Genomic DNA, 25,786 nt, shown 5'->3' on the forward strand with positions numbered 1-25,786 from the left:
AGCAGGAGGGAATCCTGGGCTTCACTCCCCATTCAAACATGCCGCCCCCCACTGTCCCACTGAACTCTCTGGAAGCCCTGCCTTTCTCCCTGGGCAAGGGACTCTGGTCTTCCAGAGGCTTCTTAGTGCCCTTCATCTCTTACCCACCTGCCCTGAGACCAGCCTTCCACATTTTCAGCCTGGCCGAGCTCTACTCCAGGCTGCCCGAGGCTGCCCAGGGTGCGGGGCAGCTGTGAGGCTGCTGGTGGTCATCAAAAGCTTGTGCTTGTCATGGCCGTGGCGAGGGCAGAGCCACACCCCCCCCCCCCCGCTCAACACCTCCCCCCACCCACCTCCTCCCTGGCAGCCTTCCAGAGAGCTCGGCTATGGAAAAGCACTGCCAAGGGTTAGCTCCAAAATGCTTTCCTCGGCTACAGAGTTGTAGTTAAGCCCGGAGAGGTATGACATATGGCAGAGGACATTGAAAGGCAGGTTGAAAGTTTGGGCTTCTTTCCCTGTAGGCAATGGGGAGTCATGGAAGCTCTTTTGAGCAGAGGAGTGACATTTTAAGCAGAGAGCAGAGTGGAGCATAATTTGGAAGTTGGTGTGGGGAAGGCTAGCGGAAGGGATTGGAAGCTGCTGGGGAGGTCAGGAACCACTGGCCAAGCCCAGAACGGAAAGGGTGAGGGCCTGGACCACAGTGGAACAGAAGGAAAGGACAGGGCTAGGAAGGAGGGATGGCGGGGGCCAGGTGTGGGGGAAAAGAGGAAGGAAAGACAAGGTACTCAGTCCGGCTGACTGAGGAATGAGGACATTGATAGGAATCAGGCAGTACAGAGAGCGTCAACATGGGGGCGAATGGTGCCTTCAGGTGACCACAACAGACCTGGGTGTCCTGGTTCAGCCAGGTGGGACGTGGGGTGGAGCCGGAGGCAAGTTCTTGGTGGCCTTCCCTGGGGGCCAGGATCAGAGCAGCTCAGGCAAAGTCCTGGCCCACTCTTAGAATCAGGGGGCATCAGGTGCAACTGCAAAGGACCAGTAGAAGCAGGAGTGAGGAGTGTCCAGAAAGAAGTCAGAGGAAGGCTGGCCATCAGGGCTGAGTGTGGCCAGAATACGAAGAGCAATAAGGATGCCAACATCCAAGACCACTATGTGTGGTTGTCCAGGTTGTGCACTGTCCCAAAGAATCCAGCTGATGGGTTGGGAAGCTGAAGTTCAGCCTCCTCACCAAGCTATGCACTCCCAGAGGCTGCATCCACTGAAAGGGGCCCATTTTTTCTAATCTGTCCTAGAGTGCCGTGTAGCTAGCGCAGCCCTTCCTCGCTGGCTCTGGTACTCGGGACATTCCTGAGGTTTTCAGCAAGCATAGTCTTGGTGAAGTGAGGGCAGACTGAGGGGTGAGAGGGAAGCAATTCTCGGAGGGGGGAGAGAGTAAGATGGAGGAAAGAGCATGGTGGGTCTGTCTCCCTCCCTTCTCTTTTCAGAAAAACCTTGAGGCCAGCAGTGAGACACCAGCAGACCAACAGTCTGAAAATACCGCCAAGTGGGGGAAGGGTGTGCCTCCAGAAGCAAAGCCAGGAGGAAGAGCCCAGGGCTGGGGCAGAGTGCAGTTAGGGAGTCAGCCTTGGGAAGGGAGGGTCTCTCCTCCTCTGAATGGGAAAAGCGGGAAGGGAGCAAGGCCCACAAAAAGAACAGGAGAAGCAGTATAAGGAGGGTCTCACTCGGCCACGTTCTAGCTGTATGACCTCGAGCAAGTCACTTAACCTCGCTGTGGCTCAGCTCCTGCATCTTTAAATGGGGATAATAATAGTACGTACCAAATAGGGTTGTCTGAGGATTAAAAGAGGAACATGTATTTGCTCGCCTAGAGCAATGTGGCACGTAGTAAGCACTAGATAAAAGTCAGCTAGTATTGTTTTGAATTGGGGAGGAGGGAGCTGTGACAGAGGCATTTAATCATTTGAATAAAGTCAAGTGCAGAGAAAGCTAGCTCGCCCAGACTTCACATTGGGGTGGGGCGGCCTGGGGAGGGGAGGCACAGTGGAACTATAAGCCGCAGCTGGGGAGACCGCCTGGGTACTTGGGGACACTGCCCAGCGTGGAGCTCTTGGCACCATAAAAAGCACACTCAGGATACCAGTGCATAAATAGGCAGCCTCTTTAGGCCACAGGAGCCTTGAAGTCACTCTCCTATTATACCCGACTCTGCGCTGTGAACAGCAGTGAGGATGGAGGGCCTGGAAGGTGGCAGAGTGGCAGAGATCATTGAAAAGGGTGGGAAATCAGAGGGCAGAAGAGAGGTGGCAAGCCCAGGGGGAGTCAGGCAGAGGGAGGCAGGCTGGGGACTGAGCACCTGCCTCTGTGTCTCTGTGTGAAGGGCAGTGTCCCCAAAGATGGGGACAGCTACCTGCTGTCTCCAATGAGGACAACAGGCTGAAAGGGAAGGGCCTGAGCCTTGGTCATTTCATTCCGCCTAAGGAGTATTTCTGACAGGGCGTAGGGTTTGGTGAAATGTGTTTCCATGGAGAGTGATGGAATCTTAGCCTCCGAGAAGAGTCTGTCTTTGTGGGGGAGGGGCTGGATTTGGGGACTTCTTTAAATCCTTAATGACTTGAAGGAACAGCAGGGCCCAGAGGCCAGGTCCTGTGAGGGGTTCCCTCTTCCTTTATTGCGGGGCAGACTCTCCTGCTTCCCTGTCCACCCAGGAGCCCATCTGGTTCTTGCACTCCCTGCCCCGGGTGGTGGGCGGAACGGTACCAGCAGGCTACTGCAGGGACCCGCAGGGTGTCGGAGCGGGTGGGTATGCGCGCGTGTTTGTGGTGCACACATGCACACATGCTTATGTGATTAGTGGGGGTGGGGACACCACATCTGCAGGCAGGCTCAGACGAAGAGAAGGTCCCAGCAGCTGGCTCCAGGCTGAAGTCCGTGTTGCCTGGAGTCCTTCTGCTCCTGGGCACTATGCCAACCTGCACCATCTGAGCTCCTGAGCCCTGGGGAGAGTGCTGAGCCTAAGAAAAGCCTCCTTCACATCTCCTGGCATCTGTTCCCAAATTCCCTGCCAGCCCAGAGCTGTCTGGGCCACTAGCCATGACCAGAAAGGAGAGTGTGCAAGCAGGTGGTGGAGACAGGGCCTACAGGGGCCACGCTCACTCCAAGACCTCCCCACCACAACCGACCCAGTCACTGAGACCGGCTTCCTACATCTGCTGGGAATCCACTGGCAACACTGGGCAAGGTGGGCCAGCAGAGAGAGACCCAACTCCACGCAAAAACCTACCACCTGGCAGAGAGTGGCAAGGGCAGAAGAAGGCACCATTCTTCCAGCTGGGGGACAGGGGGAGGTGGGCCCAAAGAGGTGGAGTCGTCCTTGGGGGGCAGGACAGACAAGGGAGGGAATTCCAGGCAACATGAGGAAGCTTCAGAGGTGGGGTGTGGGAAAGATGTGGGAAACCCTGGCAAGAGAGGGGACCGGAAGTGTTGGAGTGAGAAGAGAGCAGGCCAGGTAGGGGGTAGGGTTGTGGCCCAACAATCTGTGTGCTGGGCCAAGACACCCCAGACTGTGTTGTGTACATTTGGGGAACTAAGGAAGGCTTCTGGGTGGTGGGTGGCAGCTCAGAGCTGTGCTTTAAAAAGTAATAGCATTAATAACAGCTCCTACGTCCTGAGACTCTCCACACGCCAGGCCTTGTACTAGGCACTTTCCACACTGTATTTCTCAACCTCAGGCCACCCAGCTACCTAGCAAGAGAGGGGATCAGAGAGGCAGTGTGAGCTGTGGGAGAGGCAACAGGCCTGGAATCAGGGGACCTGGCTCTCAGGTCCAACTCTGGGGCTATAACCTTGGAGGAGACACCCACTTGCCCAGGCTTCACTGTCCCCAGCTGTTGAATGCAGACCACCCCTGCCCAGTGGGCCACACAGGAATGTTCCTCAACACTGTAGAGTGCTGTGCCCAGGTGGGTCTCCTAAAACCCAGCCAGGGCCCTTCTGCTGTGCCGTCACCTCACGAGGAGCAAACCCTGTTCGGGGCTTGGGAGACTAGCCCCTCCATGAACAGTGGCTGGAGCTTAGCGAGGCACAAGGCCCCTTTGCGCCAGTGCGAATAAAAGGGAACAGCGGGGCTTAGCTAGTGGGAGGGCCAGGAATCAGAAGCCGAGGCCTCTCCCTCTCACTCTCTTGGGCGACACCACCCGTCTCTGCTGTGCCCACTCACTCTGGCTTCTCTTCCCCTGCAACCCTAACTCCAGTGTGACTTCGGCTCACAGTGGTCCCACCTAGGACCCAACTCTTTATAACCCTGCAGCTCAGCCCCCAAAAGCTGACCGGCCCCTCAGCCCGGAATCCCAGTCCCTGGGAGAGGTGACCTGATGGGCTCAGTGCAGCTGATAGCTTCAGTCCCCTTGGATCGGGGGCCACCACGAGTCCAACCCACTGCAGCCTAGGCCAAGGTCACGTGGTAGAAAGGGGCTGCCTAGGCCCTCAACTAAGGTTGTCCCAGGAAAGGGGCAGACACTCCAGCCACATCCACCAAAGACAGCCTCCCTCAGGGCCCTGTTGCTTTGTCCTCCTGCTGCCCGCTCACCTCCTGCTCTGTCCGGCTCAGGGCCATACTGAAGCATCCTAGCAGTTTGCAAAGAGACCTCCAGAGGGCTGCTCCCTGGGACAGAAAGGACCAGCCTTTGGAGGGACACCATTTCCCTCCTTGCATGGTTTGAACAGCCACTGTCCTGCCCTGAAGGGCTCACAGCAATCTCAGGATGATGGCCCCTTGGACACGTTTTCCACACTCTCTCAACAAACTGCCTGGTCCCAGGGACACCTGACAGGGCCTGGACTCTGAAGGCCAAAAGATCTATGCTGAATCCTAGCTTTGCCAACTTTTATTGGTATGACTTTAGGCCCGGGCTCTTTAGCCTCCCTGAGGCTTGGTTTCCTCATCCAAATGGACCTAATGATGCCTACCTTGAAGGTCATGGCGAGGACTGGAGATAATTAATGCAAAGGCACTGGGGTACCTGATACTGTCACCCTTAGCAGTAGGGGCGCTAAGGGCAGACAAAGCCCAGGCTCTCTCTGGCCTGGGAATGCCCTCCCTTGCTCTCCCCCCTCTTCCTCTCGGACTCTATCCTCCCCCTGTTCCCACCTGTCGCCCCACAGCCAGCCTCACTGGGGAGGGGGCGGGGGGGGGCGCCAGGAGGCAAGTCTCCACCCAGGGAGCCAACCGCCTCGTAGAAACCAGGATCCGGCGCCCCCCCCCCAGGCTGGCCAGCCCCCTCCCTGCTTTCTGCGTAGACTTGACTAACTGAAGCTTTGCTCCCAGAGGCACCACTGTGCATTAGGAGGTGGGTAAATATGCCAGCGTCCGCCAGGAGAGGCAAGTGAGTGGCAGAGACGGATGCTGTGCAGAGAGCTGAGAGAAAGGGATGCTCTTGGGCCAGAGCCGGAGGAAGTCTCCTCAGAAGGCTCCGGGGAGGGAGAAGGGGGGCGGGGAGCACAGCAGCCAGCTTCGCATCAGCATAGGGGAGGCGGGGAATGTTGAAGAAGGAAGGAACGTCTTCACAATAATTCTGTAAATCTAGAATTGTTCTAAAATTAAAAGCTTACTTAAATAAAATAGTAATGGTAGAAGCAGGAGGAGGAGGAGGAGAGGAAGAAGACAGAAGTGGGGGAGGAGGAAGGGGCAGTGTGCGCTCTGACAGTAACCTTGGCCCCGGTTTCTAGTGACGAGGAGGGTGGAGCAGGCCGCACGCCAGCCAGGTGTTCACGCCCGCCCGGGACGATGCTCCCAGGTATCCAGGGACATCTCTGGATGCTTTAGGGAACAGAACACGCCACGTTCCCAGCAACAGGAGCGTTGGCAAGCTTGCTATGCCTTCCAACTCCCTTCTGGTTTCTGGGTGCCCACGGTTCCCCTGTCACAGAATGGTGCCTCTGGCATAGACTCAGCACATCCTGGGGAAAGTCTTTACTTCAGGGACGGTCTCCTCTCAGCTGCCACTAGCTTGCTTCTGTTCCCAGAGGGCGTGACCCGGCCATCCCCATCCCTGCGTCCTCTCCCAGCGCAGAGCGGAGTGCCTGGTGCCGAGGAGGAGGTTTGCTTTATTGATTAATTAAGACAAGCTAAGAGGGGAAGAAGTCATCTTGGCCTCGCTGATCTTCCAGGTGATATTCTTGAGACCAGCCCGGTGCTGCAACCTTCCTGGGTCCCCTGCTGCCCACTCAGCCTCCGCAGGGGCTGTGCCCGCCCCCCCCACCCCGCTTCCAGGGCAGGCTCGGAGCGCCCCACTGCCTCCTGCCATCTGGCTCTGGCCGGGGAGCGTGTCCTCTGTGGCACGCCAAGGTCCACCTTCCTGGGAGAAGGGCCTGGATGGGAAGGAGGAGGAATGGTAGCTGGAGAGAGCACCTGCTTTGACTCCGGTCCAGGAGGCCTGGAGACCACCAAGACACGGAAGGAAGAGAGCAGGAAGGCCTGTCTGCCATATATCTGTGCAGCCTTGATCCGAGGCACCCAGCCACTCGGCTCAGTCTCCTCAGCAGGAAAACACAGGCACCTGCCTTCCAGCAGGCAGCATCTAATCAACTAACCTCAGCCAGGCTGCACAAGGCGACAGGCCTGAATGTGTACCCTGACTCGGCCATTCATCAGCTGTGTGCTCTTAAATGAGTTCCGTGAACTTTCTGTGCCTCCATTTTCTCACCTGTAAAATGGAGGTAATACCGCTCTTAATAAGTTGTTGTGAAGATTAAATTAAATGATATGCGGAAAGCCCTTAGTACAGTGCCTGGCACACAAATGCTCAGTAAATGCGAGCTTTGTTATTTGCTACTGTTCCTACCGCCACTACGGCATTGCTACCAGCCCCCCTGCCCCCACCAGTATTCTCAGCTACTGCATGCCAGGCGCTGAGCTCCCAAGAAGTACGAGACACCACCACTGTCCTCGGAGTCCAGGGGGAGGTTGAGAGTACAAAACGAGAAAAGGAGGAGGGGGAGGAGAGGAAAAGGAAAAGAGAAGGAAGAAGAAAAGAAGCAGCCAAGAAAGCAAAAAGCAGCAAAGATGTGAGGCCCCAGGAGACTGGTCTCCAGGGCTGGATGCGGGTGCGGTGAGGGCTCCAGGGCTGGATGCGGGTGCGGTGAGGGCTCCAGGGCTGGATGCGGGTGCGGTGAGGGGTCAGTAGGGGGAACCTGGGGACCAGAAAGCCTCCCTGGACGCCCTGGCCCATCTTGGCCCTGGGACACCCAGATGGGACATGTGCCATCTCCTCCCTGACTCCATGTGGCCTCCTGTGCCAGGAGGCTGGATGCGGGTGGGGTGGGGGGCACAATTTGGTACCCAAAGAGATGACTCTGGCTGTCCCTCTGCCTCACCCAGGGGGCATTATTTAGAGCACTGCTGAGCTCCAGCCCCCTCCCAGGACAGTGCGGGGTCCTCGGGGAATCCCCAGCATCTGCTCAGGGCCAGCAGGGGCAGCTCCGCAGACCTGCGGGCCCCAGCAGCTGTACGTTTCATGTGCGCCCAAAGGCTCAGGGCCATTGTTCTGGGGACGCAACAGTGCTTTCTCCACTGTTTGTGGGGCAAGGTACATGGCCCCTCTAGAGGTCCAGAATCCTAGAATGTCACAGCGCCTCAAGAACATCTCCAGCCTCATCGCTTCCCATAGGAGGGCCTCCAGGCTAAGAAAAGGGCAGGGTATTGCCCGTGATCACCCAGTGGCACAGCCAGAACCAGAGCCCAGATTTTCTGACTGTCATTCCCATGGAAGAGTCCAGGGACAGACAGCCTGGGGCCGTGGAAAGAGAACCGCCTTTGAACAGAAAATATTCTTATTCTAGAACTTAAGAGCACTGCACGTATTAAGGACTCAAAAAGTCTGCTGGTTGGATGGATGAATGTTTGAGGCATAGCGAGTGATGAATGAAGAGCTCCAGGAGTACTGATGTGTTTAGGTGGGTAGGATCAGGGAAGGCGTCACTGAGGGGATGACTTTTGAGATGGGCTTTGATGAAGAGAAGAAGCCCATCAGGATGGAGAAAAGCAGGAGCAGTGTCCACCAAGGTGGAAATGCAGCTGTGGCCTCTGAAGGGCTGTGGACCCCAATTTCACATGCAGGTTTGGGCTCCAGACCCTGCTTGAAACTCAGCTCTCTCCTCCAGGCCTCTGCATGGTGCATGGGACAGGGGGAGCTAGCAATTTATGAAATCCTAAAAGACAACTTGGTCAGAGAAGAAATACCCTCCTAATCTAACATTCCATTTGATAAGTAAGAAAACTGAGGCTCAGGAGGCTGGCATGCCTTCACAAAGGCCCTGCATCAGCCTCAGCAAACTAGGGCCTGTAAACCAAATTTGGCCCACCGCCTATTTTTATAAATAAAGTTTTATTGGAACACAGGCACACCCATTCATTTACATATTGTCTTTGGCTGCTGCCTTGATATGGCAGAGCTGAGTAGTTGCAAGAGGCCATATGGACTAGGAAATCTAAAATATTTACTATCTGGCCCTTTATAGAACAAAGTTTGCCAACTCCCATCCTACAGTAAGGTGGTGGCAAGAGTTGGGATGGGAGCCAGGCCTCTGACTCCTGGTTGGGTGCTCTTTAATTCCGTGCACCTTGCCCCTCGGGGCCCATGCTTCCCCCCTGTCACACTGCCTGCAGGGTGAGATTTCAGGCGGCCAGGCTCTGGACAAGCTCAACTCCAGGACACATGGTGCAGCCAACAAGGAACACCTGGGCTGGCCACAGTTACCCCCATGACACAACAGGGCTTCTCGTTGGAAGCAGTTCAGCCCCTTTTGGGGGAGTCTGACAAGGAGATGCCAACATGCGCCTGCTTCTCCTCCATGGGCAAAACAGAAAGAGCCAGAGAGTGTTAAGTGTAGGACTCAGGCCAGCCAGATGCAAGAGTTATAGACACAGCCTTTCAAGAAGCACACAGAGGAGGACTGGCATCTCCAGCCATCTGCTGAGATGGCCAAGTCCACTTTATTGCACTGTAGAATTATTTTCTCCGTGCCAGACTGTCCCTGGTGGATTTGTTTAATTAAAACCCCAGCAGATCCAATCTGTTAGAAGTTCTGAGTTCACACATGTCCTGGCCAATTGGTCATAAGGATGCAGACAGGCCACAGGCCTGGGCCACGGCCACCTGGTACAGTGACTGGCCTGTAATAGAGCCCAGAAGCCTCGGGTCAGCGCACTTCCGAGGACAAGTGGGGTTGCTGCCCTGTCATGTGGCCCCGCCCGCTGCAGGCCTCAGGCTCTCTTCATCCTCCCTGTCTTCACCCCCTTCACCTCTCAGGCTCATTGGTGATGCCTCCCTTCCTTAACGGTGTCATTCAACAGAGAGTAATTAAATGCCAGCTATGTGCCGAGCACTTTCCTGGGTGCAGGGAAAATAGGAGTAACAAAAGAGACCAAAATCCCTGCCCTCACCGAGCTTACGGTTGAAGCCCACAAATGCAAGAGCATCCCACACACTGTGTATCTACTCTCTCCTCCCTCCCCTCTTCCATCCCTCCCCTTCTCTCTCCCCTCCTGAACTCAGTTTAGGCCTGAGCACTTGACAATGGGACCATGCGTGCACAGGCCTCCTTAATGAAACCTCCTGCCCCCCCATCTCCCACTGCCACCCCCTGAACCGGGATGCAAGGAAAATCCATCTCGACCCTTCTTTGGCATGTCCCTCCCCTACTCAGGAGCCCTCAACGGCTCCTCACTGCCTTTAAGTTAAGATTTGAACGCCTGCACCTACCCTTCCAAGCACTTCACATTTTAGCCCTTGCTCTTCTTAACCAACCTACGTTGCTCAAGTGAACTTTTCTGCTCCGAGAACTCCAGAGTTTTTGTTGGTGTTAGATTTATAATATTCGTTGGTATCTACTTATAAAAGTAATAGATTTTTGTAGAAAATATACAATATATAAGAGCAAATTAGAATTAATCATGAGCCCATGATTCAAAGATAAACTCTATGAGCTTTTTGATATATTTCTTTCCAGCTTCTCTTTCTACATGTGTGTAAATACATTTGTTATATTTATATATTTAGTATGGCATCCCGTTACACATAGTGTTGTATCCCGCCATTTTTATTTAACATTCTATGGTGGTTTTCTATGTAATTAAGAGACTCCTGAAGAGTATATTGAGTGGCTGCACAATATTCCACCACATAAATATACCTTAATATGTTTAACCAAACCCTATTGGTGAACATTTGGACTGTTTACAATTTTTCACAATGAAAATGCTGCTATAAACATCCTTGTTCATAAATCTTTGTTCCAATCTCTGGTTATTTTCCCAGCAGAGATTCCTAGAAGTGGCATTGCAGGGTCACTGGGCAGACACACTTCTAAGGTTCTTGATGCGTATCATGAAGCTGCCTTCCTGAGAGTTTGTCGGTCCCCCTTCCCCCACTTTGTGAGAATGCCCACTAGCCTCAGACAGGTACATTTTCTCTGCCCCTACTGTGCCACGTGTCTTCCTGCATTACGTCTTTGCTTCAGCAGCTCCCCTCTGTCAGAACCCTGCATTTCCCATCCATCCTTCAGAACTCAGGGCAAAGGCCGCCTCCTCCAGGAAGCCCCTCCTGATAGCCCAACCCAAGTTCTCCACCTCTAGCCCTCCTTCAGCTCCTGTCTTAAATTCTCCCTAAGATAATTCCCACCGAGGCCATGCATTTGAACAATGTGTGTTAACAATACACATTATTATCCTCTTCTCTGTACAAGACACTGAAGTTTCCAAAGTAATCCACTGAGATGTTTCATCTGATTCACTTCAGATACAAAGCGTTTTGAGGTCAAGGACCATGGTTTGATCATCTGGGTCTACTTACCCTGGCCCCACTGGGCCCCATTGCCAATCTCAGATCTAGCCCAACCTCAAGCCAGCCCCTGATTTAATGGAGTTTGACAACAGCCTTCATTATTCCTTGGTCCACTGGAACAGATTTTAGGATGTTCTCCTCTGCAGTGAGGACTGACTGGGACAGAGGCCCTGGATGCCAGTCCTGGCTCTGTTAGTGACTTGATGTCCCAGTCCCTGTCCCTCTCTGGGCCTCAGTCTACTCATCTATAAAATGAGTGGGTTGAACTACAGAGTCTCTCACCCTCTGGGACTGATTGGCCCTGCGGCTCCGAGCACCCAGAGCAGCCCTGGGGTGCCTCCGAGAGCCCCTTGCAAAGCCAGCCTCTGGGATAGGCCGGAGGGAGCTGGCCAGGGAGGCAGGCCTGGCTCCAGGCCAGGCTGTGTCTGCAAACACTGACCTTGGCTGCCGCAGGGATTTTCCATGACACCAGCACCCTCCCCCTTAGTTCCCCCTAATCCCACGTGGGCCTGGGGAAGGTGGGGGATGGGAGTGGTAGGGGCTGTACTGCTCCAGAGGACCCTGAATCATAGCAATGGGGCTCCTGTGGATGGGGTAGAGCTAAAAGGGAGAGGAGAGAGCAGTGGGCCTCCATGTGCCAAGTGTGGTGGGAAAGCAGGGGTAGGGAGAGCACCTGCCAGTGGGGAATGGGGAGAAGAGCCGAAAGAGGAGCTGGGAAGATGGGAAAGAGGCCTTGGAAAGGGGCAGGAGGGAGGGAGGGAGGGTGCTGGGCTGCAGAGCTGTCCTTCCTGGGAGCTCTAGCCTGGAGGGGATGAACTCCAGACGGAGTTCTGTACACTGGTCCCTCCCCCTCAACCCAGGTCCATGAGGCCCTGGTGGTTTCCCAGGCCTCACTCAGGCCTTGGCCAGGCCTAGGGCAGGGGTATTCCTTCTGGAGCCCTGAAGCTGACCTCATTTTGCAAGGGCCTGGGGCCACAAGAAGGACAGGAGGTATGAGTCACTAAAGGCCTTCCTGCCAATGCCACCTCCCCTCCCCCTGCTGGGTGTCTGAGGGGAGGTTCCTCTCCCCAACTCTGCACCCCAGACTTCGAAGCTCTCTGGGTTGAACGGCATTTTCCGAGCAGCGGTTCCCACCAGGCCTCGCACTGGACACTGAGGGGACTTGCTGGCCCCCTGGGAGCCCAGAGCCCTGAAGAACTCCTCTTTAGACCTGAGAGCAGAAAGGCAGGCGCTGTAGCCAGGCAGGGGGAGCAGAACCTGGAGTACTAGGGAAGATCCCGGAGGGTTCTGAGAAAGGCGTTGTCAGAGCTGGACGGTGCGGCTGGAGGAGAAGGCCTGCATTCTCCTCCCTGTCTCCACCAAGCCCGGCAGCCTCCTCCCTCCTTCCAAGGGCCTGGGCACTCCTGCCAGCTTCCTTCCGCCTCATCTCCTTTAACACACCAATTAGACTCCTGCAGAGCCTCCTGTCCCACTTCCTGGCTCCACACGGCTGCCATCTCCAGACCCAGGGGGCGGCTCCCTGTCGGCGCCTCAGGTCCCTGAGGAGGTGGCGTGTTCAGTGGGCCTTTCTGAGGGGACCCAAAGGGCTCAGGCCTGACTGCCCTCTGCAGGCCCCCAAAGGAGGACCCGGCTACCCTCTGGGGGCAACTGTGTCTTACAGCTGATCCCCTGGAGCTGCCTGTGTCTCCCTCCAGCCCCCACTTCTCTCTGGCTGCCCCACCAAGCCCAGGGCAGCTCCAAGTGCAGGCCCCTTCCCCGTGTCCACCTCTGCACCAGCCTGGCTTGGCCCAGAGTTCACAGCCTTTTGGGTGCCTCAGGCCACAGGTCTGATCCATCTTCTCTCAGGGCAAACATTAGCCTGGCTGGTGCCATATTTACATTAGATAACTAGGTCTACAGGGAACCAGGAAACAGGGTGCAGCCAGGCACTGCCAAGGGCTACGTGTTTCTAATCTACAGAAGGGCCGGGCCAACCAGAGAGGGGCCATCTGAGACGCTCAAAGTCAGAGACCTAGAGAGAAGACCTTAGAGTTCTTGATGCTACAGACGAGCATTCCCCAAGCTGCTCCAGGAACACTGGTCCAACAACATGCACTGTAAGGAAAGCGCTCAAAGGTCAAACAAGCGGGAACACTCAGCGCATTCCCCCAACTTGACCCGCCTCGCACCTTTTAGCCCGTGTGAGGCGCTGATAAAGTCCACGCTGAAATCCAGTGATGACAAGTCCTGTTAAATTCAGCATTCAACTCATTTAATCGAACCAAGCAACCCTCTTTGCATCCAACAGTCATGAGCAGTCCCTGGAACTGGTGTTCCAGGAAATTAACCTGGGGAAACACGAATCAAACTGGTGCTGAAAGGAACTTTAAAGACCATCTAATCTTGATGTTCCCCAAAATATTCATACTCATAATTAATATTCATTGATGCCAATGCCCTAAGCATCCTAAGTCTGCCAACACCTCAAAATGCCCACAGCAACTCTATGAGGTCCGTGGATCATGGGTCCCATCTTAAAGATGAGGAAACTGAGGTCCCTGAAGATGAGTTCCTCGCAGGCTGTGGGCAGTCATGGGTGCCACTAACCTGCCAAGATCCCCTGTAGCAAACAGAAATAACCTATTTTCAGTATTTCAAAAGCATAACAGTAACTTAATTCAGTCTCTAGAATCAGTTAGCCCATGCTAATCAGAAGTTCTGATTGGCAGGGCTGCTCTTAATTCATTTTGATGGGGGGAAAGAATGAATTCTTGCTTTCACAATCATCTATCCAGTGCCTGTTCTGTTCTATGCAGCAGCTCCCCGCACTGATCAACACCTTGTACTTCATAAATAACGTCTTTCAAAATTTAGACTCTACTAATGGGTGGGTTAATAGAAAAAAAATCATTCAGAGGTATCCATAGCAGGGAAGATAATGGAAACCTTTTATCTTGCCCTGTCCCGCAAGTCACAGAGGAGGAAGCTCGAGGTCCAGGGAGGGAAAAGACTTGCTCAAGACACAAAAGTGGTTGTGGCCAGGGCCAGGCCAGACCCCCAGATCTCCTGCCTCCATGGCCCCATGCTTTTTTCTCCACCCAAGGCTGGCTTTGTAGCCAGCCAAGCCAGGGGTAGGAGGTCAGGCACTCAGACTGGGGGAGCACATGAAGGCAGTGGGGACCGGGCAGCTGAGCCCAGTCCAGCCAAGGCCATCACCAAGGGTTCAGATTGGCTATTTGTGCTTTGACTAGAAGGAAATAGGCCACCAAGAGAGAAAATCCAGTAAGGAGCAGGGGTTGGGGGGGTGCTGCTAGACCCCCTAACCCTCTGCGTCTTCCTGGAAGACAGCTTTGGCCAGTTTCTGAGCTCCTTGGTGATATCAGGAGGAAAACAGAGAAACTGAGGCCCAGGGCTTCCTGCCCCACTTCACATTTTTCCTGTTGCCCCAAATATCCATAATTAATATTTATGTCTGACCACATAATTAATTTATATGTCCAGCCACCTGGCTTCCTCAGGTGAATTCCATGCCTCTGGCCAGGTTCCAGAGCCATCTCTTAGCTGAGCTGCTTGCAAGCAGGCGCTGCTGGGCCCTTGTTGAATGAACAAGTCAACCTTGGTCACACTGAGCCACAGGGCCGAGGACAGAGCATTGAATGTGGAGTATAGTCCTGGCTCTGCCATTCACTGGCTATGTAACCTTGAGCAGCTCACTTTCCTTTTCTGGACCTCTATTTCCTCATCTGTACAACAGAAGGACTGGGTCATAGGATCACGATGCACTTTCCCGGCTCCGAGAACTTGTATGTCTGGCGGATTCAGGAAGGGAGGCTGGGAGATGAGGGGGCGCTGACAGCCCCAGCCGGGGCTCTGAGAGGCAGTAGCCTAGAGTCTCATGGTCGTGCCATGAGTTCTGGCTGGTCAGCCCATCAGGTCCTGGGAGGGAGGGTGCTCAGACCAGAGCGCCAGCTTCCATGTGTGTCAGTGACACACAAGGACAGATGGAGCCCCTCGCCCAAAGACTCGCAGAGCTGGACAGCAAGGAGAAGGTGGAGACTGCCTTTTGCCCCCTCTCTGGTAAACCCATGCCCGATGTGGGCAAGGCCCAGGCAGGCGGTGGGCCTGCTGGACGGCAGACAGGCCTTGCCAAATTCCCAGTTACTTCCCAGAAGTTTCAGGGTCCCCCGGGACTGGCTCCACCCCAGCTGGCACACCTCCCAGCTGGGCGCCCACGTCAGCAGGTCTTCATAGCTCCCTTGCCCTTTCACCCAGTGACAAGAGAACAGATGAAGGGACGGGAGCATGCTGACCCGGGGCCAGGTACTTGCAGAAGCATCTGGTTCCCCGGGCATCGTGCTCCTGTTGCCACTTGTTCCACATCCAGCTCAGGGCCGTGCCCAAGGATGAGGCTCCAAGTGGAAGGTTCACCCCTCAGGGCCTCAGTTTCCCATCCTGGTCACCGTTCCTCGGCGATGAACTGGCTCTGAGGCATCGGAATGAGAGATGAGTCAGAACGTCCTAGAGGCCTTGGCCAACTCACAAGGCCTCTCCAGCCTTTTTCAGCTATAAAACAGAGATAGTCATAATAATGGCCTTGTGGAAGTTTTTCAGGATTAAAGTTTAAAATGTATCTGAAGGATAAGACCTTAAGCCTCAGCCTGTGGGAGGGAGGGAGGGCGGGCCTGGGTTGGGGGGAGCATCTGACCCCAAGGATGAGGCACATCCAGCCTGGGGCGAGCCTGGACAGGACGGTGGACAGAGCGCGGCACGAGGCTCTGCCTTGGTAAGAACCTTTGGGTAAGCCTGGATGTGCCACTGCTTTGCACACCAGCAGGGGGCAGGCAGGGGAAGGAGTTGTCCCTTCTGGCTGGGAGCTGGGGAAAACAAGGGCACTCAGGATCGAAGCCACCAGGGGCAGGAGGTCACAATGTGTGGACAGGCCCAGGGGAAGAAGGTGGCCTCATGTCTGCAGGGACCTGGGCGGTGTTCAGACCAGAGAGGGCCTCTCTGCAGCTGGGGGACCTTGTGGGTAGCCACAGTGCTGCTAGGCCCGCAGACACTGGGTTTACTAAAGGACCGTGGGTCCCAGAGAAGTCGGAGCCTCTGAGTGAGCACAGGGCAAGGTGGTGGTGGCAGCGAGAGGGGGTCCTTCTCGCTGACCGCACAGAGGCTGCCCTACCCCCAGACTACAATCTCCGGCGGCCTTTTCCCTATGAGATTCCATCACCACTGCTTCATCACAAACCCCACAAGTTCTGAAGCACCTGCCCTTCCAGTCTCTCCTTTCCCCCTGACGGCGCTGTGCCGGGCAACCAGGCGGGGTATTAACAGCTGTAGCTCGACCCACCCCCAGAGTGCAGACAAGGCAAAAGAGGTCCAGGGAGGGGATTGGATTTGCCCAAGGTCACACAGGCAGCGTGTGGTCCAGCAGGGGCTGGGCCCATGCTCCCCAGTCGCTGTCCGGCCCCATCCACAGCGCTCCGCCCTCCCCCACCAGTGCAGCGCCGGCCCGGCCCCAGCCCCGGGGCACAGGGAAGGACAGGATGAGAAGCAGCTCTGGCTCGGGGCCTGCCCAGCTGTCGAGGTGAGTTGTGGTCTGGCTGCCGTGGCCGAGCTGGCGGGCACAATCTGTTCTCACCCTGCTGGGACGCGGACAGGCCAGGCATGGCGGCTCAACAGCTCAGCTAGCCAGGGCCCTGGCACAGAGTGACACAGTCAACAAGCTCGGTGCCCTGGTGGGGAGCAGGGGAGCCCACAGCCTCACACGGTTCAGGCAGCTGTCCCCAGGTCTGCCTAACGTTTCAGATTCAAATGGCCTTGGGCTGCTAGAGATGCCAGCTTGACTGGAACTGAGCTGCCCCCCAGCCTGGAAATGAGAGGGAAATCTGGCCCTTCATTCATTGCTAATCATCGTGAGCCATTATTGAGCATTTGATATGTACCAGACTCTAGGCTAAGTGCCTCATACACATTATCTCATTCAGTTTCTCCCAAAAAGGCCTGGGAGACAGGTTCTACTTATTAGCCCCATTTTACACATGTGGAAACTAAGGCTCACAGAGGCTTTTAAAAACAAAACAAAAAACTGTCCATGGCAGAGTCAGGATGTGAATTCAGATCAGACATCAAAGCACAAGGTACCGTACCGTGCCGGCCACACGTTTTGGGCCTACTCCACGGGCATAGCTGGCAATGTGGAGGGGAAGCTTGCGAGAAGCACGACAAGGTACAGCCATGCCCACCGTGCTACTCCCAGCCGGTGTTTAGCTGTACCTATGTAGTTGGAGGACCGAGGGGACAGAGCAGGGATGGTGGGAAAATTGGCCCTGGAGTTCAAAGCTAAACATTCTCAGTGCCACTCAAAGGAGAGAAGATCACTTCCAGTGAGGAATCCTGGACAGCTGCATGGAAGAAGCAGCATCTGGTTCCATTTTTGATAAGGCTTAGAGAGGAGGAAAAATTGGAAATCCTGCCAACCAGCATTATTTTGTTATAATAATCCTATTAATAAAAGCAATAAATATCGTAACAGCTCAGTGAAAAAAAAGCAGGTCCAGGACCAGCAGACCTCATTTTACAAATGAGGAAACATGCTCAGATAGGGTGAGTAATTTGCCCAAGGTCACACAGCCACTAGTGACAGGGCCAGAACTTGTGCTTAGGGCTTCTGAGTTCCCATCCAGGGTCTTTTCCCCTTCAGGTCTCCAGGCACAACTCCTGACTTAAGGCCATTTGATGGTTGGCTCAGAGGGAGGCTTTGCCTCTGCATGGCTCCCAGCTCAGTGAGGGCTGGGGGCAGTGTGAAGGAGAACAAACCCAACAGGGGTTGGGTTTGTCTGGCTGGTGACAGTAACACCTAGAAGGACAGGCAGGGACCCTGCTTTAACAAGGGCAATGCCACCTCTCCATGAGGACAGACCCTACTTCAGGGCCAGGCACAGAGGATGACCCCAGGGCTCCAGACTGTGGCTGATGAAGATCCTGGAGCATCATTCATCCGGCTAACAGAGAGGCAATGTCCCCTTTCTCCCCTGACATTGGTCGGCCAGCTGCCTCAGGGAGACTGGTGGGCCCTGGTTGCCAACTACCCCTCATAAGCATTGGCTGGCAGCAGGGAAATCATCAAGGAGCCATCCATGCCTCAGTTTCCCTCCCTGCACACTGAATCACGGGATGTCCAACCTCCATCCATTACAGTCAAGGAAACTGAGGCCCAGAGAGGACGAGGAACAGGTCCAAAGCGCACAGACACTGCACTAGAAGCCAGGTCTCCCAAATGACCTGTGAGCACCCTTCACCCTATCTTTGCTGCCTCCCTCATCTCTATGTGTGAGCTCCCACTCTAGATCTAGATAGGTTAGGTCTTTGAAACCAGACTCCAGTTCAAACGCAGGCTGCTCTACTTCCAAAGGGTGTGACCTTGGAAAAGTCACTTAACCCTCCCTGTTTCCTCCTTCCTTCCTACCTACCCTGCGAACTCAACCAAGAGCATCAACAAGGAACTGGCACAGTGTACGGGGTCAAGGATGCGCCCATAAGCGTGTGTTGTCCTCTCTTCCGCTGGAAGGAGAAGCCCGAATCTGCAAAGTTGGGGAGGTGGAGGGCAGAGATCTCGGGGAAGGGGACAGGGTTTCTGGAAGAGCAGCCCCACAGTGCAGTGCTTTCTCTCCTCTTCCCCCGCTCTCCCCCAGGCTATGGCCACGCAGCACCCAGCACGGACGGCGGCAAGGTGTTCTGCATGTTCTACGCGCTGTTGGGCATCCCGCTCACGCTCGTCATGTTCCAGAGCCTGGGCGAGCGCATCAACACCTTCGTGAAGTACCTGCTGCACCGCGCCAAGAGGGGTTTGGGCATGCGGCGCGCCGACGTGTCCATGGCCAACATGGTGCTCATCGGCTTCTTCTCGTGCATCAGCACGCTGTGCATCGGCGCCGCCGCCTTCTCCTACTACGAGCACTGGACCTTCTTCCAGGCCTACTACTACTGCTTCATCACGCTCACCACCATCGGCTTCGGCGACTACGTGGCGCTGCAGAAGGACCAGGCGCTGCAGACGCAGCCGCAGTACGTGGCCTTCAGCTTCGTGTACATCCTCACGGGCCTCACGGTCATCGGCGCCTTCCTCAACCTCGTGGTGCTGCGCTTCATGACCATGAACGCCGAGGACGAGAAGCGCGACGCCGAGCACCGCGCGCTGCTCACGCGCAACGGGCAGGCGGGAGGGGGCGGCGGGGGCGGCGGGGGTGGCGGCGCGGGCGGCAGCGCGCACACCACGGACACCGCCTCGTCCACCGCGGCGGCGGGCGGCGGCGGCGGCTTCCGCAACGTCTACGCCGAGGTGCTGCACTTCCAGTCCATGTGCTCGTGCCTCTGGTACAAGAGCCGCGAGAAGTTGCAGTACTCCATCCCCATGATCATCCCGCGGGACCTCTCCACGTCCGACACGTGCGTCGAGCAGAGCCATTCGTCGCCGGGAGGGGGCGGCCGCTACAGCGACACGCCCTCGCACCGCTGCCTGTGCAGCGGGGCGCAGCGCTCCGCCATCAGCTCGGTGTCCACGGGCCTGCACAGCCTGTCCACCTTCCGCGGCCTCATGAAGCGCAGGAGCTCCGTGTGAACGCCGCCGCCGGGGCCTGGAGCGCCTGGGAGTGCGGGGGGGGCGGGCTCCTGCCAGGGGTGGGGGAAGCAGTAGGGGTCGGCGAGGAGGCCCCGTGGGGCTCCCCCCACGTCCCTCACCACCCTCCCCCGGCCCCCCCATCTCCAACTGTGCCTGCTCGCGGACCAGCCGGCAGGAGCCCGGGCTCTAAGGATGTCGCAGGACATCCGCGCCCTGCAAATTCCGAGAAATGTGAAATTTGGGGGGTGGGGGTGGGGGAGGGAAGGCAGAAACTGGGAGTCTCTCATCCCTCTGGAAATCTAAGGAGCTCCCCAGCTCTCAGAGGCCCTGCTGGTACCCAGACCATACCCCCTCCGCCCTCTCCTCCCTCCGGAGGGAACTTCGTGTTCCTTGTAAGTTTGCATCTCTATTTATACCTCTGTCCTGCCAAGTCTCCCACCTTCCCGAGGCTCCAAAAGCCAGGGTGTCTTTGTTCAGGTCACCCCCACTCAGCCCCACTCCCCTTCCTCATCCCCAGCTGTGTCTCCCAACCTCCCACTACCTTTTGTGTTGTTTTGCATGGCTTTGCAGTTATGGAGAAAGTGGAAACCCAGCAGTCCCCAGAGCTAGTCCCCAGAAGGCAGGCAGACTGAAGCAAGGACAGGCAGGCTGCAGGAGGGACAGGGAAGGGATGGGGAAACAGCGCCCCCCACCCCCAAGTCTGCAGCGTGGTCCATGAGAGTTCACTGGTCTCCAGCCACATCCGGGCGGGAGAAGTCCAGCCTCAGACACTGCCCTTGGAATCAAACAGAACACTTCATACTTGCCATCCCCAGCCGCTGCTGACAATGACCAACTCTTAAATCTGTGGAATGAGTTTCAGCCTCCGAAAACCCTGTCCTGACTACTCATTCATGTGATTCTCACAACGCCCCCGTTAGGTCACCAGGGCAGGAGTTCTCATCCCCATTTTACAGATGACACGGACACCCGGACCGGTGACGTGACTTGCCCAGGGTGACACAGATGGCAAAAGGCCCAGAGGGACAAGAACCCAGGCTGCTTGTGCTGAGCCTCAGCGCCCTTTCCTTTGGACTCCTCTGCCCACTGTTGAAAGTGAGGCTCCTGCCCTGCACCCCTAGGCGTTGTGGGAGCCCCTGGGGCTTAAACCAGAAGCAGACTCCAGGACCAAGCCGTGTCCGGGCTCCGCCTCTACGCTGCTTGGCCGGGAGGCAGGCCTTCCGCATGGGCCCCTGAGGCAGGGTAGGAGCCCTCAGTCCCTGGACTGCCTGCTTACAGACCGGGAAGCAGGGCCGAGGCTCATGGAAGAAAGGCCAGGAGCGGGGGCTCTCGGGGTGAGGGAATGGGGCAGAATGAGCTAGACAACTGTCAGGCATATCCTCCTGGGACATTATCCCTGGCTCCACAGCCAGTGTTGGTGCCTGTGTCCCAGGTAGCTAGAGATAAATTAAGGCTGCAGCAAGGAGCGCCCCTCCCAGGCAGAGAGTTCGGACCCGGTGGGCCCACTGCCCTCCCCACCTGCAACCAAAAACCCAGGTGCAGAACAGCAGAGGGAGGTGAGGCCCTCGACTCCCCGGTTGGGCCCCCAGCTGGAGGTGGTCCCGTGTCTCAAGGCAACCTCGAAGGGTGGGCGGGGGGCCCCCTCCCCACTCAAAACTGCCCTCCCGCGTTGTGCCCCTGTCAGCTCTCTGCCACTGCTGAGCAAGGTCAGCCCTGGTGTTCGGGGAAGCTGGAGTGGGGGAGCCACAGGGGGCTCGGCCTCGGCCGCACCCCAGCCACGTGCTCCAGCCTCTGGGAACCGCTGAGAGAGAAGAGGTCTGGCCGGTGTGTGAGTCCTGTCTCAGTGTGGAGGAGAAGAGGGCCCGGGACCCAGGGGCGCCCTCTGTGTTATGTGTGGGGTGCTGGCTGCCTCTGTCCTGCGTGTGACCCTGCCCTCGAGGGGTCCTGTCCTGTCGGATCCGAGGGAGCCACAACCAAAGTCGCAGGGAGATGGTGAGGAAGGAGGCCAGACGGTCCTCAGCAGAGCATGGCAGACTGCTCGGTCTCCAGCTGGGTCTGTCCGGGACCTGGAAGGCCGGCGTTGCCTCACGCCCTCCCGCTGCAGGCAGCCTTTCTGCTTCCCCAATGCCTTATGCCTGGGCACACTGCCACAGAATATGCAATACATGTGGGTGACATGCCCCACGCCCACACCCCACCCCGGGCAGCCCCTGGACCCCAAAGGCTACGGCTGCCACGGCCTCCCTTCCGCCCCTCCTGCCTATCTGTCTTCACACTGAGAATGGCGTCTAATAAATGCTGTCCATGGAGACCAGGCGCAGGCTCAGCTGCCTCTGTATCGTATACCCTTGGCACTGCCAAGGAGCGAGGTCTACAGACACACCTAGCTGACGCGCCTCAGGCTGACCAAACCCTTTGCTTCAGGGGCCTTAGGAAGAAGCCCTGGGGCAACACTGGCGTCCCTTTTGTAATTTCCTCCAAAATCCAGATTTTCTCAGTGTCATCCTGGAACGACTATGAGAGCAACATAAGACCTGAGAAGAGAAATCACTTGGTCCAGTCCTCCCCTCGTACATGAGTACACTGAAGCCCAGAGAGGGCAAGTCACTTGCTGTGAGTCACACAGGAGTGAATGGCAGACCCAGGATCAGAACCAGAACTGAGAATCCCAAATCCAGTGTTCCCCCTCCTCACGTGGCCTGCAGAGTCTGGCTGGATGCACCCCAGCTGACAGTGACCCCTCCCTGTCTGCCAGAGTGGGGATCCACCCTCTGATCCCAGATCAGACCCGGGGAGCAGATGCACCCTCGCAGCCGGTGCCAGAGGCTTCCAGATGTCACTGAGTACGGCCCACAGTAACACCTTGTCCACCGCAACCCCATTTCTATCTGCCTGCCTGCCTTCCTGCCCACCTATCTATCTTTCATGAAATAATACTTAACCCCTACTATAGCCAACACATTCTAATATTTTCTCTTCTAGTTCATGTTATAAAATGCTGGTCACAACCCACTAAATTGATTTCTCTATCCACTGATGGTTTGCTTCCTACAGGTCGAAATGCTCCGGGGAAATAAAGGGGGAGGGTTGGATAGGGGCAACTTCTCCAAGTCCCCCCATCTACCCACTTAGATCACTTGAAACATACAGGGAGAGACCTATTTGTTGGGGGTTCAGAGTTCAAAGAAAGAGGTGGTGGCACCTGTACCCCTCTCCCAGGAGACAGGACCCAGCCAGTCTTCATGGGACAGTGCTCCTCGCACCTGCAGGCAGTTCCTGGGATGAGCTCCTTGTTGGCCCACGGCTCTGAGGGTGACTGTGGCAGAACTGGATGTTAGTTCCTGTTGGCTCGCCCATACCTAAGACCACCTCATCCAAAGCCAGGCTTCCTGCCTGTGACCCAGCTGTCTCTGTCTTTCTTAACAAAGCTAAATGCAACAGTAGAGATGATGTCATTTCTGAGGTCAGCAGGGAGCAGCGCAAGGTCGCTTTTGCTTTCTTAAGCAGCTCTTGCAGGACATAAATATGCTGACACCTGCCCTCCTTTCTTCCTCGCGGGGGGCAAAATAATCAGAACTTGAAGGAATCCCCAAGGGGCTACATTCACCCCAGTCTTCTGAGAGGTGATCAGAATGATGGCAGTGATGAAATGCACCCCAGCCCCCTGCCCCCAGCACCTAAAGACTCAGAACTGTCTGGAGAACTACTGTGGGTTCTTTATCTCCACAGGATGCCATCCCCCCCGCCCCGCCTCACTTCCACACAGCATTGGAGGCATCCTGCACTAAAAAATATATGTACAGCAAAACAAAAATAGAAAACCAGCACCGCAGAGTGGATGTGGGGTATAAATATATCAGAACCCCGCTGATGTGGTTACTCTGTGTAAGCTTCACATAGAGACAGAATCTTCCTGAGAGCCCAGAGAGAAAGAGGCGTGCGACGACAGCTCTTCCCAAATGCGTCCTGTGGTATGCCTTGTGGGAAAGGGTTCCATGGGCAAACGAATCTGGGGAAACGCGGCACACACATCACCACTCGTGGAGCTTCCTGAGCCATCTTGGCTTAGTAAAGGTTAGGAAAAGCCCTGCAGCAAACACAGCTGTTTACCTGTGCTTAACCTAGCCTTGCCCCAACTCGTTTGCAGCACCGGACCCTCTGCATGACATCTCCACACAGCCCGTGTTCCATAGAGCATGCTTTGGGACAGGCTGATCGAGTGAAGTCTCTCTCATCGAGAGGCTGGTCCTTCCCCCACAGTAAATTCTAAAAGGAGTTTAGCTTATAAGTTCTTCTATAACGGAGGACCATGACCTTTGCAAAATACATATGTTATTCTCAATCATGTGTCCACTCAAACCAAGGCTCAGAGCAGCTCACTTGCCAAGATCCAGCCGTGGATCCGTGGCAGAGCTGGGATCTGAGCCCAGAACCGATGGCCCCCAAGCAATGTGCTTTCACCCCCCTCACTGTGTGCTTTCACAGAGCTGTTCAGGACGCGTCGTTTCTCAATCAGAACCTTGGTGCGAGGGGATACTATGAATCTAAAAATGTCACCCTCCAAAGATGGCAGATGCCAATGGAGCTAAGAAATCCTGTCCCACCTGAGGTCCTCCCAACTCCCACTGAAGACCACTTAGCTCTTTCCACAGGCTCAGCATTAACCCCCGCCAAGCCCCCCAGCATCCCCACAACTAATCTCAGGAAGCCAGTGCCAGGGCAAGACTTCTGTAGGACAGACAACCGCCCATGTTGGCCATACCAGCCTCCCCACCCAGGGCACCTCTGGCCATCTCCACTGAGAAGCATAAAGTGGGGGCCCCCTCTGACTCCCAGAGCTGGGTTCCGGTTTGAAGGCTGAGAGACTCCATTTCCCCGGGAGCCCCAGAAGGAACAGTCTACAGAGGACACAGTCCCCTCCTCTTGCCCAGGTGACAGTGATGCTGGAACACAGCCTTGGGCACTGCCACCACCTGTGGAAGATTGCAAAGACACACACACACACACACACACACACACACACACACACACACGCACACTCCCCGAGATCCTTGGCCCAGCTCCTCTTTTTCAGAGGAAGAGATTTTGGCTCACGGAGAGGAAGTGAGATGCTCAAGGTCGTGAGGCAAGATAACAATATAGCCAGGATTAGTATCCAAAGAGACTCACTTTCCACTCCCCTACACACATACACACACGCGCGCGCGCGCACACACACACACACACGCACAGGAACACACACACACACAGTAGGGGCCCAGATGAAAGCTGCTAATCTCTGAGGTTGAGTCATTCTGATGCTAGAAATTTCCCACTTGTACATCTGGACAAACACCAGGAGACCCCTGCTCCTCAGTCTCCCAGCGGCAGGGGAGGGCTTTCTGTATGTGCCACCCTCTTAGGCCAGGGGCTGTGACGGAATTGACCTTAATGATTTTCTCTGGCCATGAACCCCCAAGAACCCACGTGACAGCATTTTCCATTGACAAAGCTCTCTCACTTCGTTCTTTCATCTGATCATTGGAAAACTCTGTGATTTAGGAGAGGGTTAACATCCCCATTTTACAGCTTTCAGAGCTGAAGCTCAGAAAGAGGTCCTGAAAGCTGGGACTGTTGCACAGTGACCTCTGTATCTGAAAGCCACGCCAACCACTGGGGCATTTCCTTGGCCGCAGACGTGCCGGGCCAGGGCTGGTGCTCAGTCCCAGCTGAGCATCCCACACAGTCTGCCATGTTGTTCCCAAGGGTCAGGGAGCCCCCAGATGGACATGGCTCACAGAACCCACTAGTAGAAGGAGACAAGGGGTCATGAACACTTTCCCCACTTCACCATGTGTCCTGGGCAAACTCTGCCCAGAACCCTAGACTTGGGACCAAGGGAAGCCGAATGTCCAGCCAACAACCCCTGCTCTTCGGATGGAAGGGCCAAATGTTCCTGGGGAAAAGTGGTGCCTTCGACCCAGGCCAAATCCCCCAAACAACACTCTTCCACAGTTCTTGTTCCCTAAAGAGGGAGCATGGGACCAGGTCATCCCCAGCTACAGAATATTCTGGTCTGACTATAGGATCAGAGTGGCAGGAAGAAGGCCCACATCCCTGGGCTTGCTTTGGAGCCATCACTGGGTTTGGAGAGGTACTCTCCTTCCAGAGGGCACAGGTCCGACTGGGGAGACCACAGGCACTGCTGGGGCAGAAAGCCTGCTCTGGGCTTTCGTGTGCTCTGTCCTTGCCTTTGTGGTAAAAACTCTCTTTCTGCCTCATCCAGGGCAGAGAAAGGACACTTTTGGCTAGCGGGGGTATTCACAGCTGGTATTGCTGCCAACTTCTCTCCAGTGGTAAAGGAGACACCAGAGAATTAAGGGTCCATTCATTC

General features: G+C 55.8%; 1 protein-coding gene across 1 annotated transcript in view; it reads left to right on the forward strand.

The window, feature by feature from the left end:
- KCNK3 (potassium two pore domain channel subfamily K member 3) overlaps positions 1-21,729 on the forward strand; it is a 38,171-nt gene extending 16,442 nt beyond the window's left edge. Inside the window, exon 2 of the mRNA XM_025867672.2 lies at positions 18,488-21,729. Coding sequence (XP_025723457.1) covers positions 18,488-19,413 — 926 coding nt within the window. The 3' untranslated portion in view covers positions 19,414-21,729. The remainder of the gene's footprint in view (positions 1-18,487) is intronic.
- The last annotated feature ends 4,057 nt before the right edge of the window (positions 21,730-25,786 follow it).

Source organism: Callorhinus ursinus, unplaced genomic scaffold (assembly GCF_003265705.2).
Source record: "Callorhinus ursinus isolate GAN/ISIS: 27379988/994484 unplaced genomic scaffold, GSC_fseal_2.0 scaffold10, whole genome shotgun sequence".
Lineage (NCBI taxonomy): Eukaryota > Metazoa > Chordata > Mammalia > Carnivora > Otariidae > Callorhinus > Callorhinus ursinus.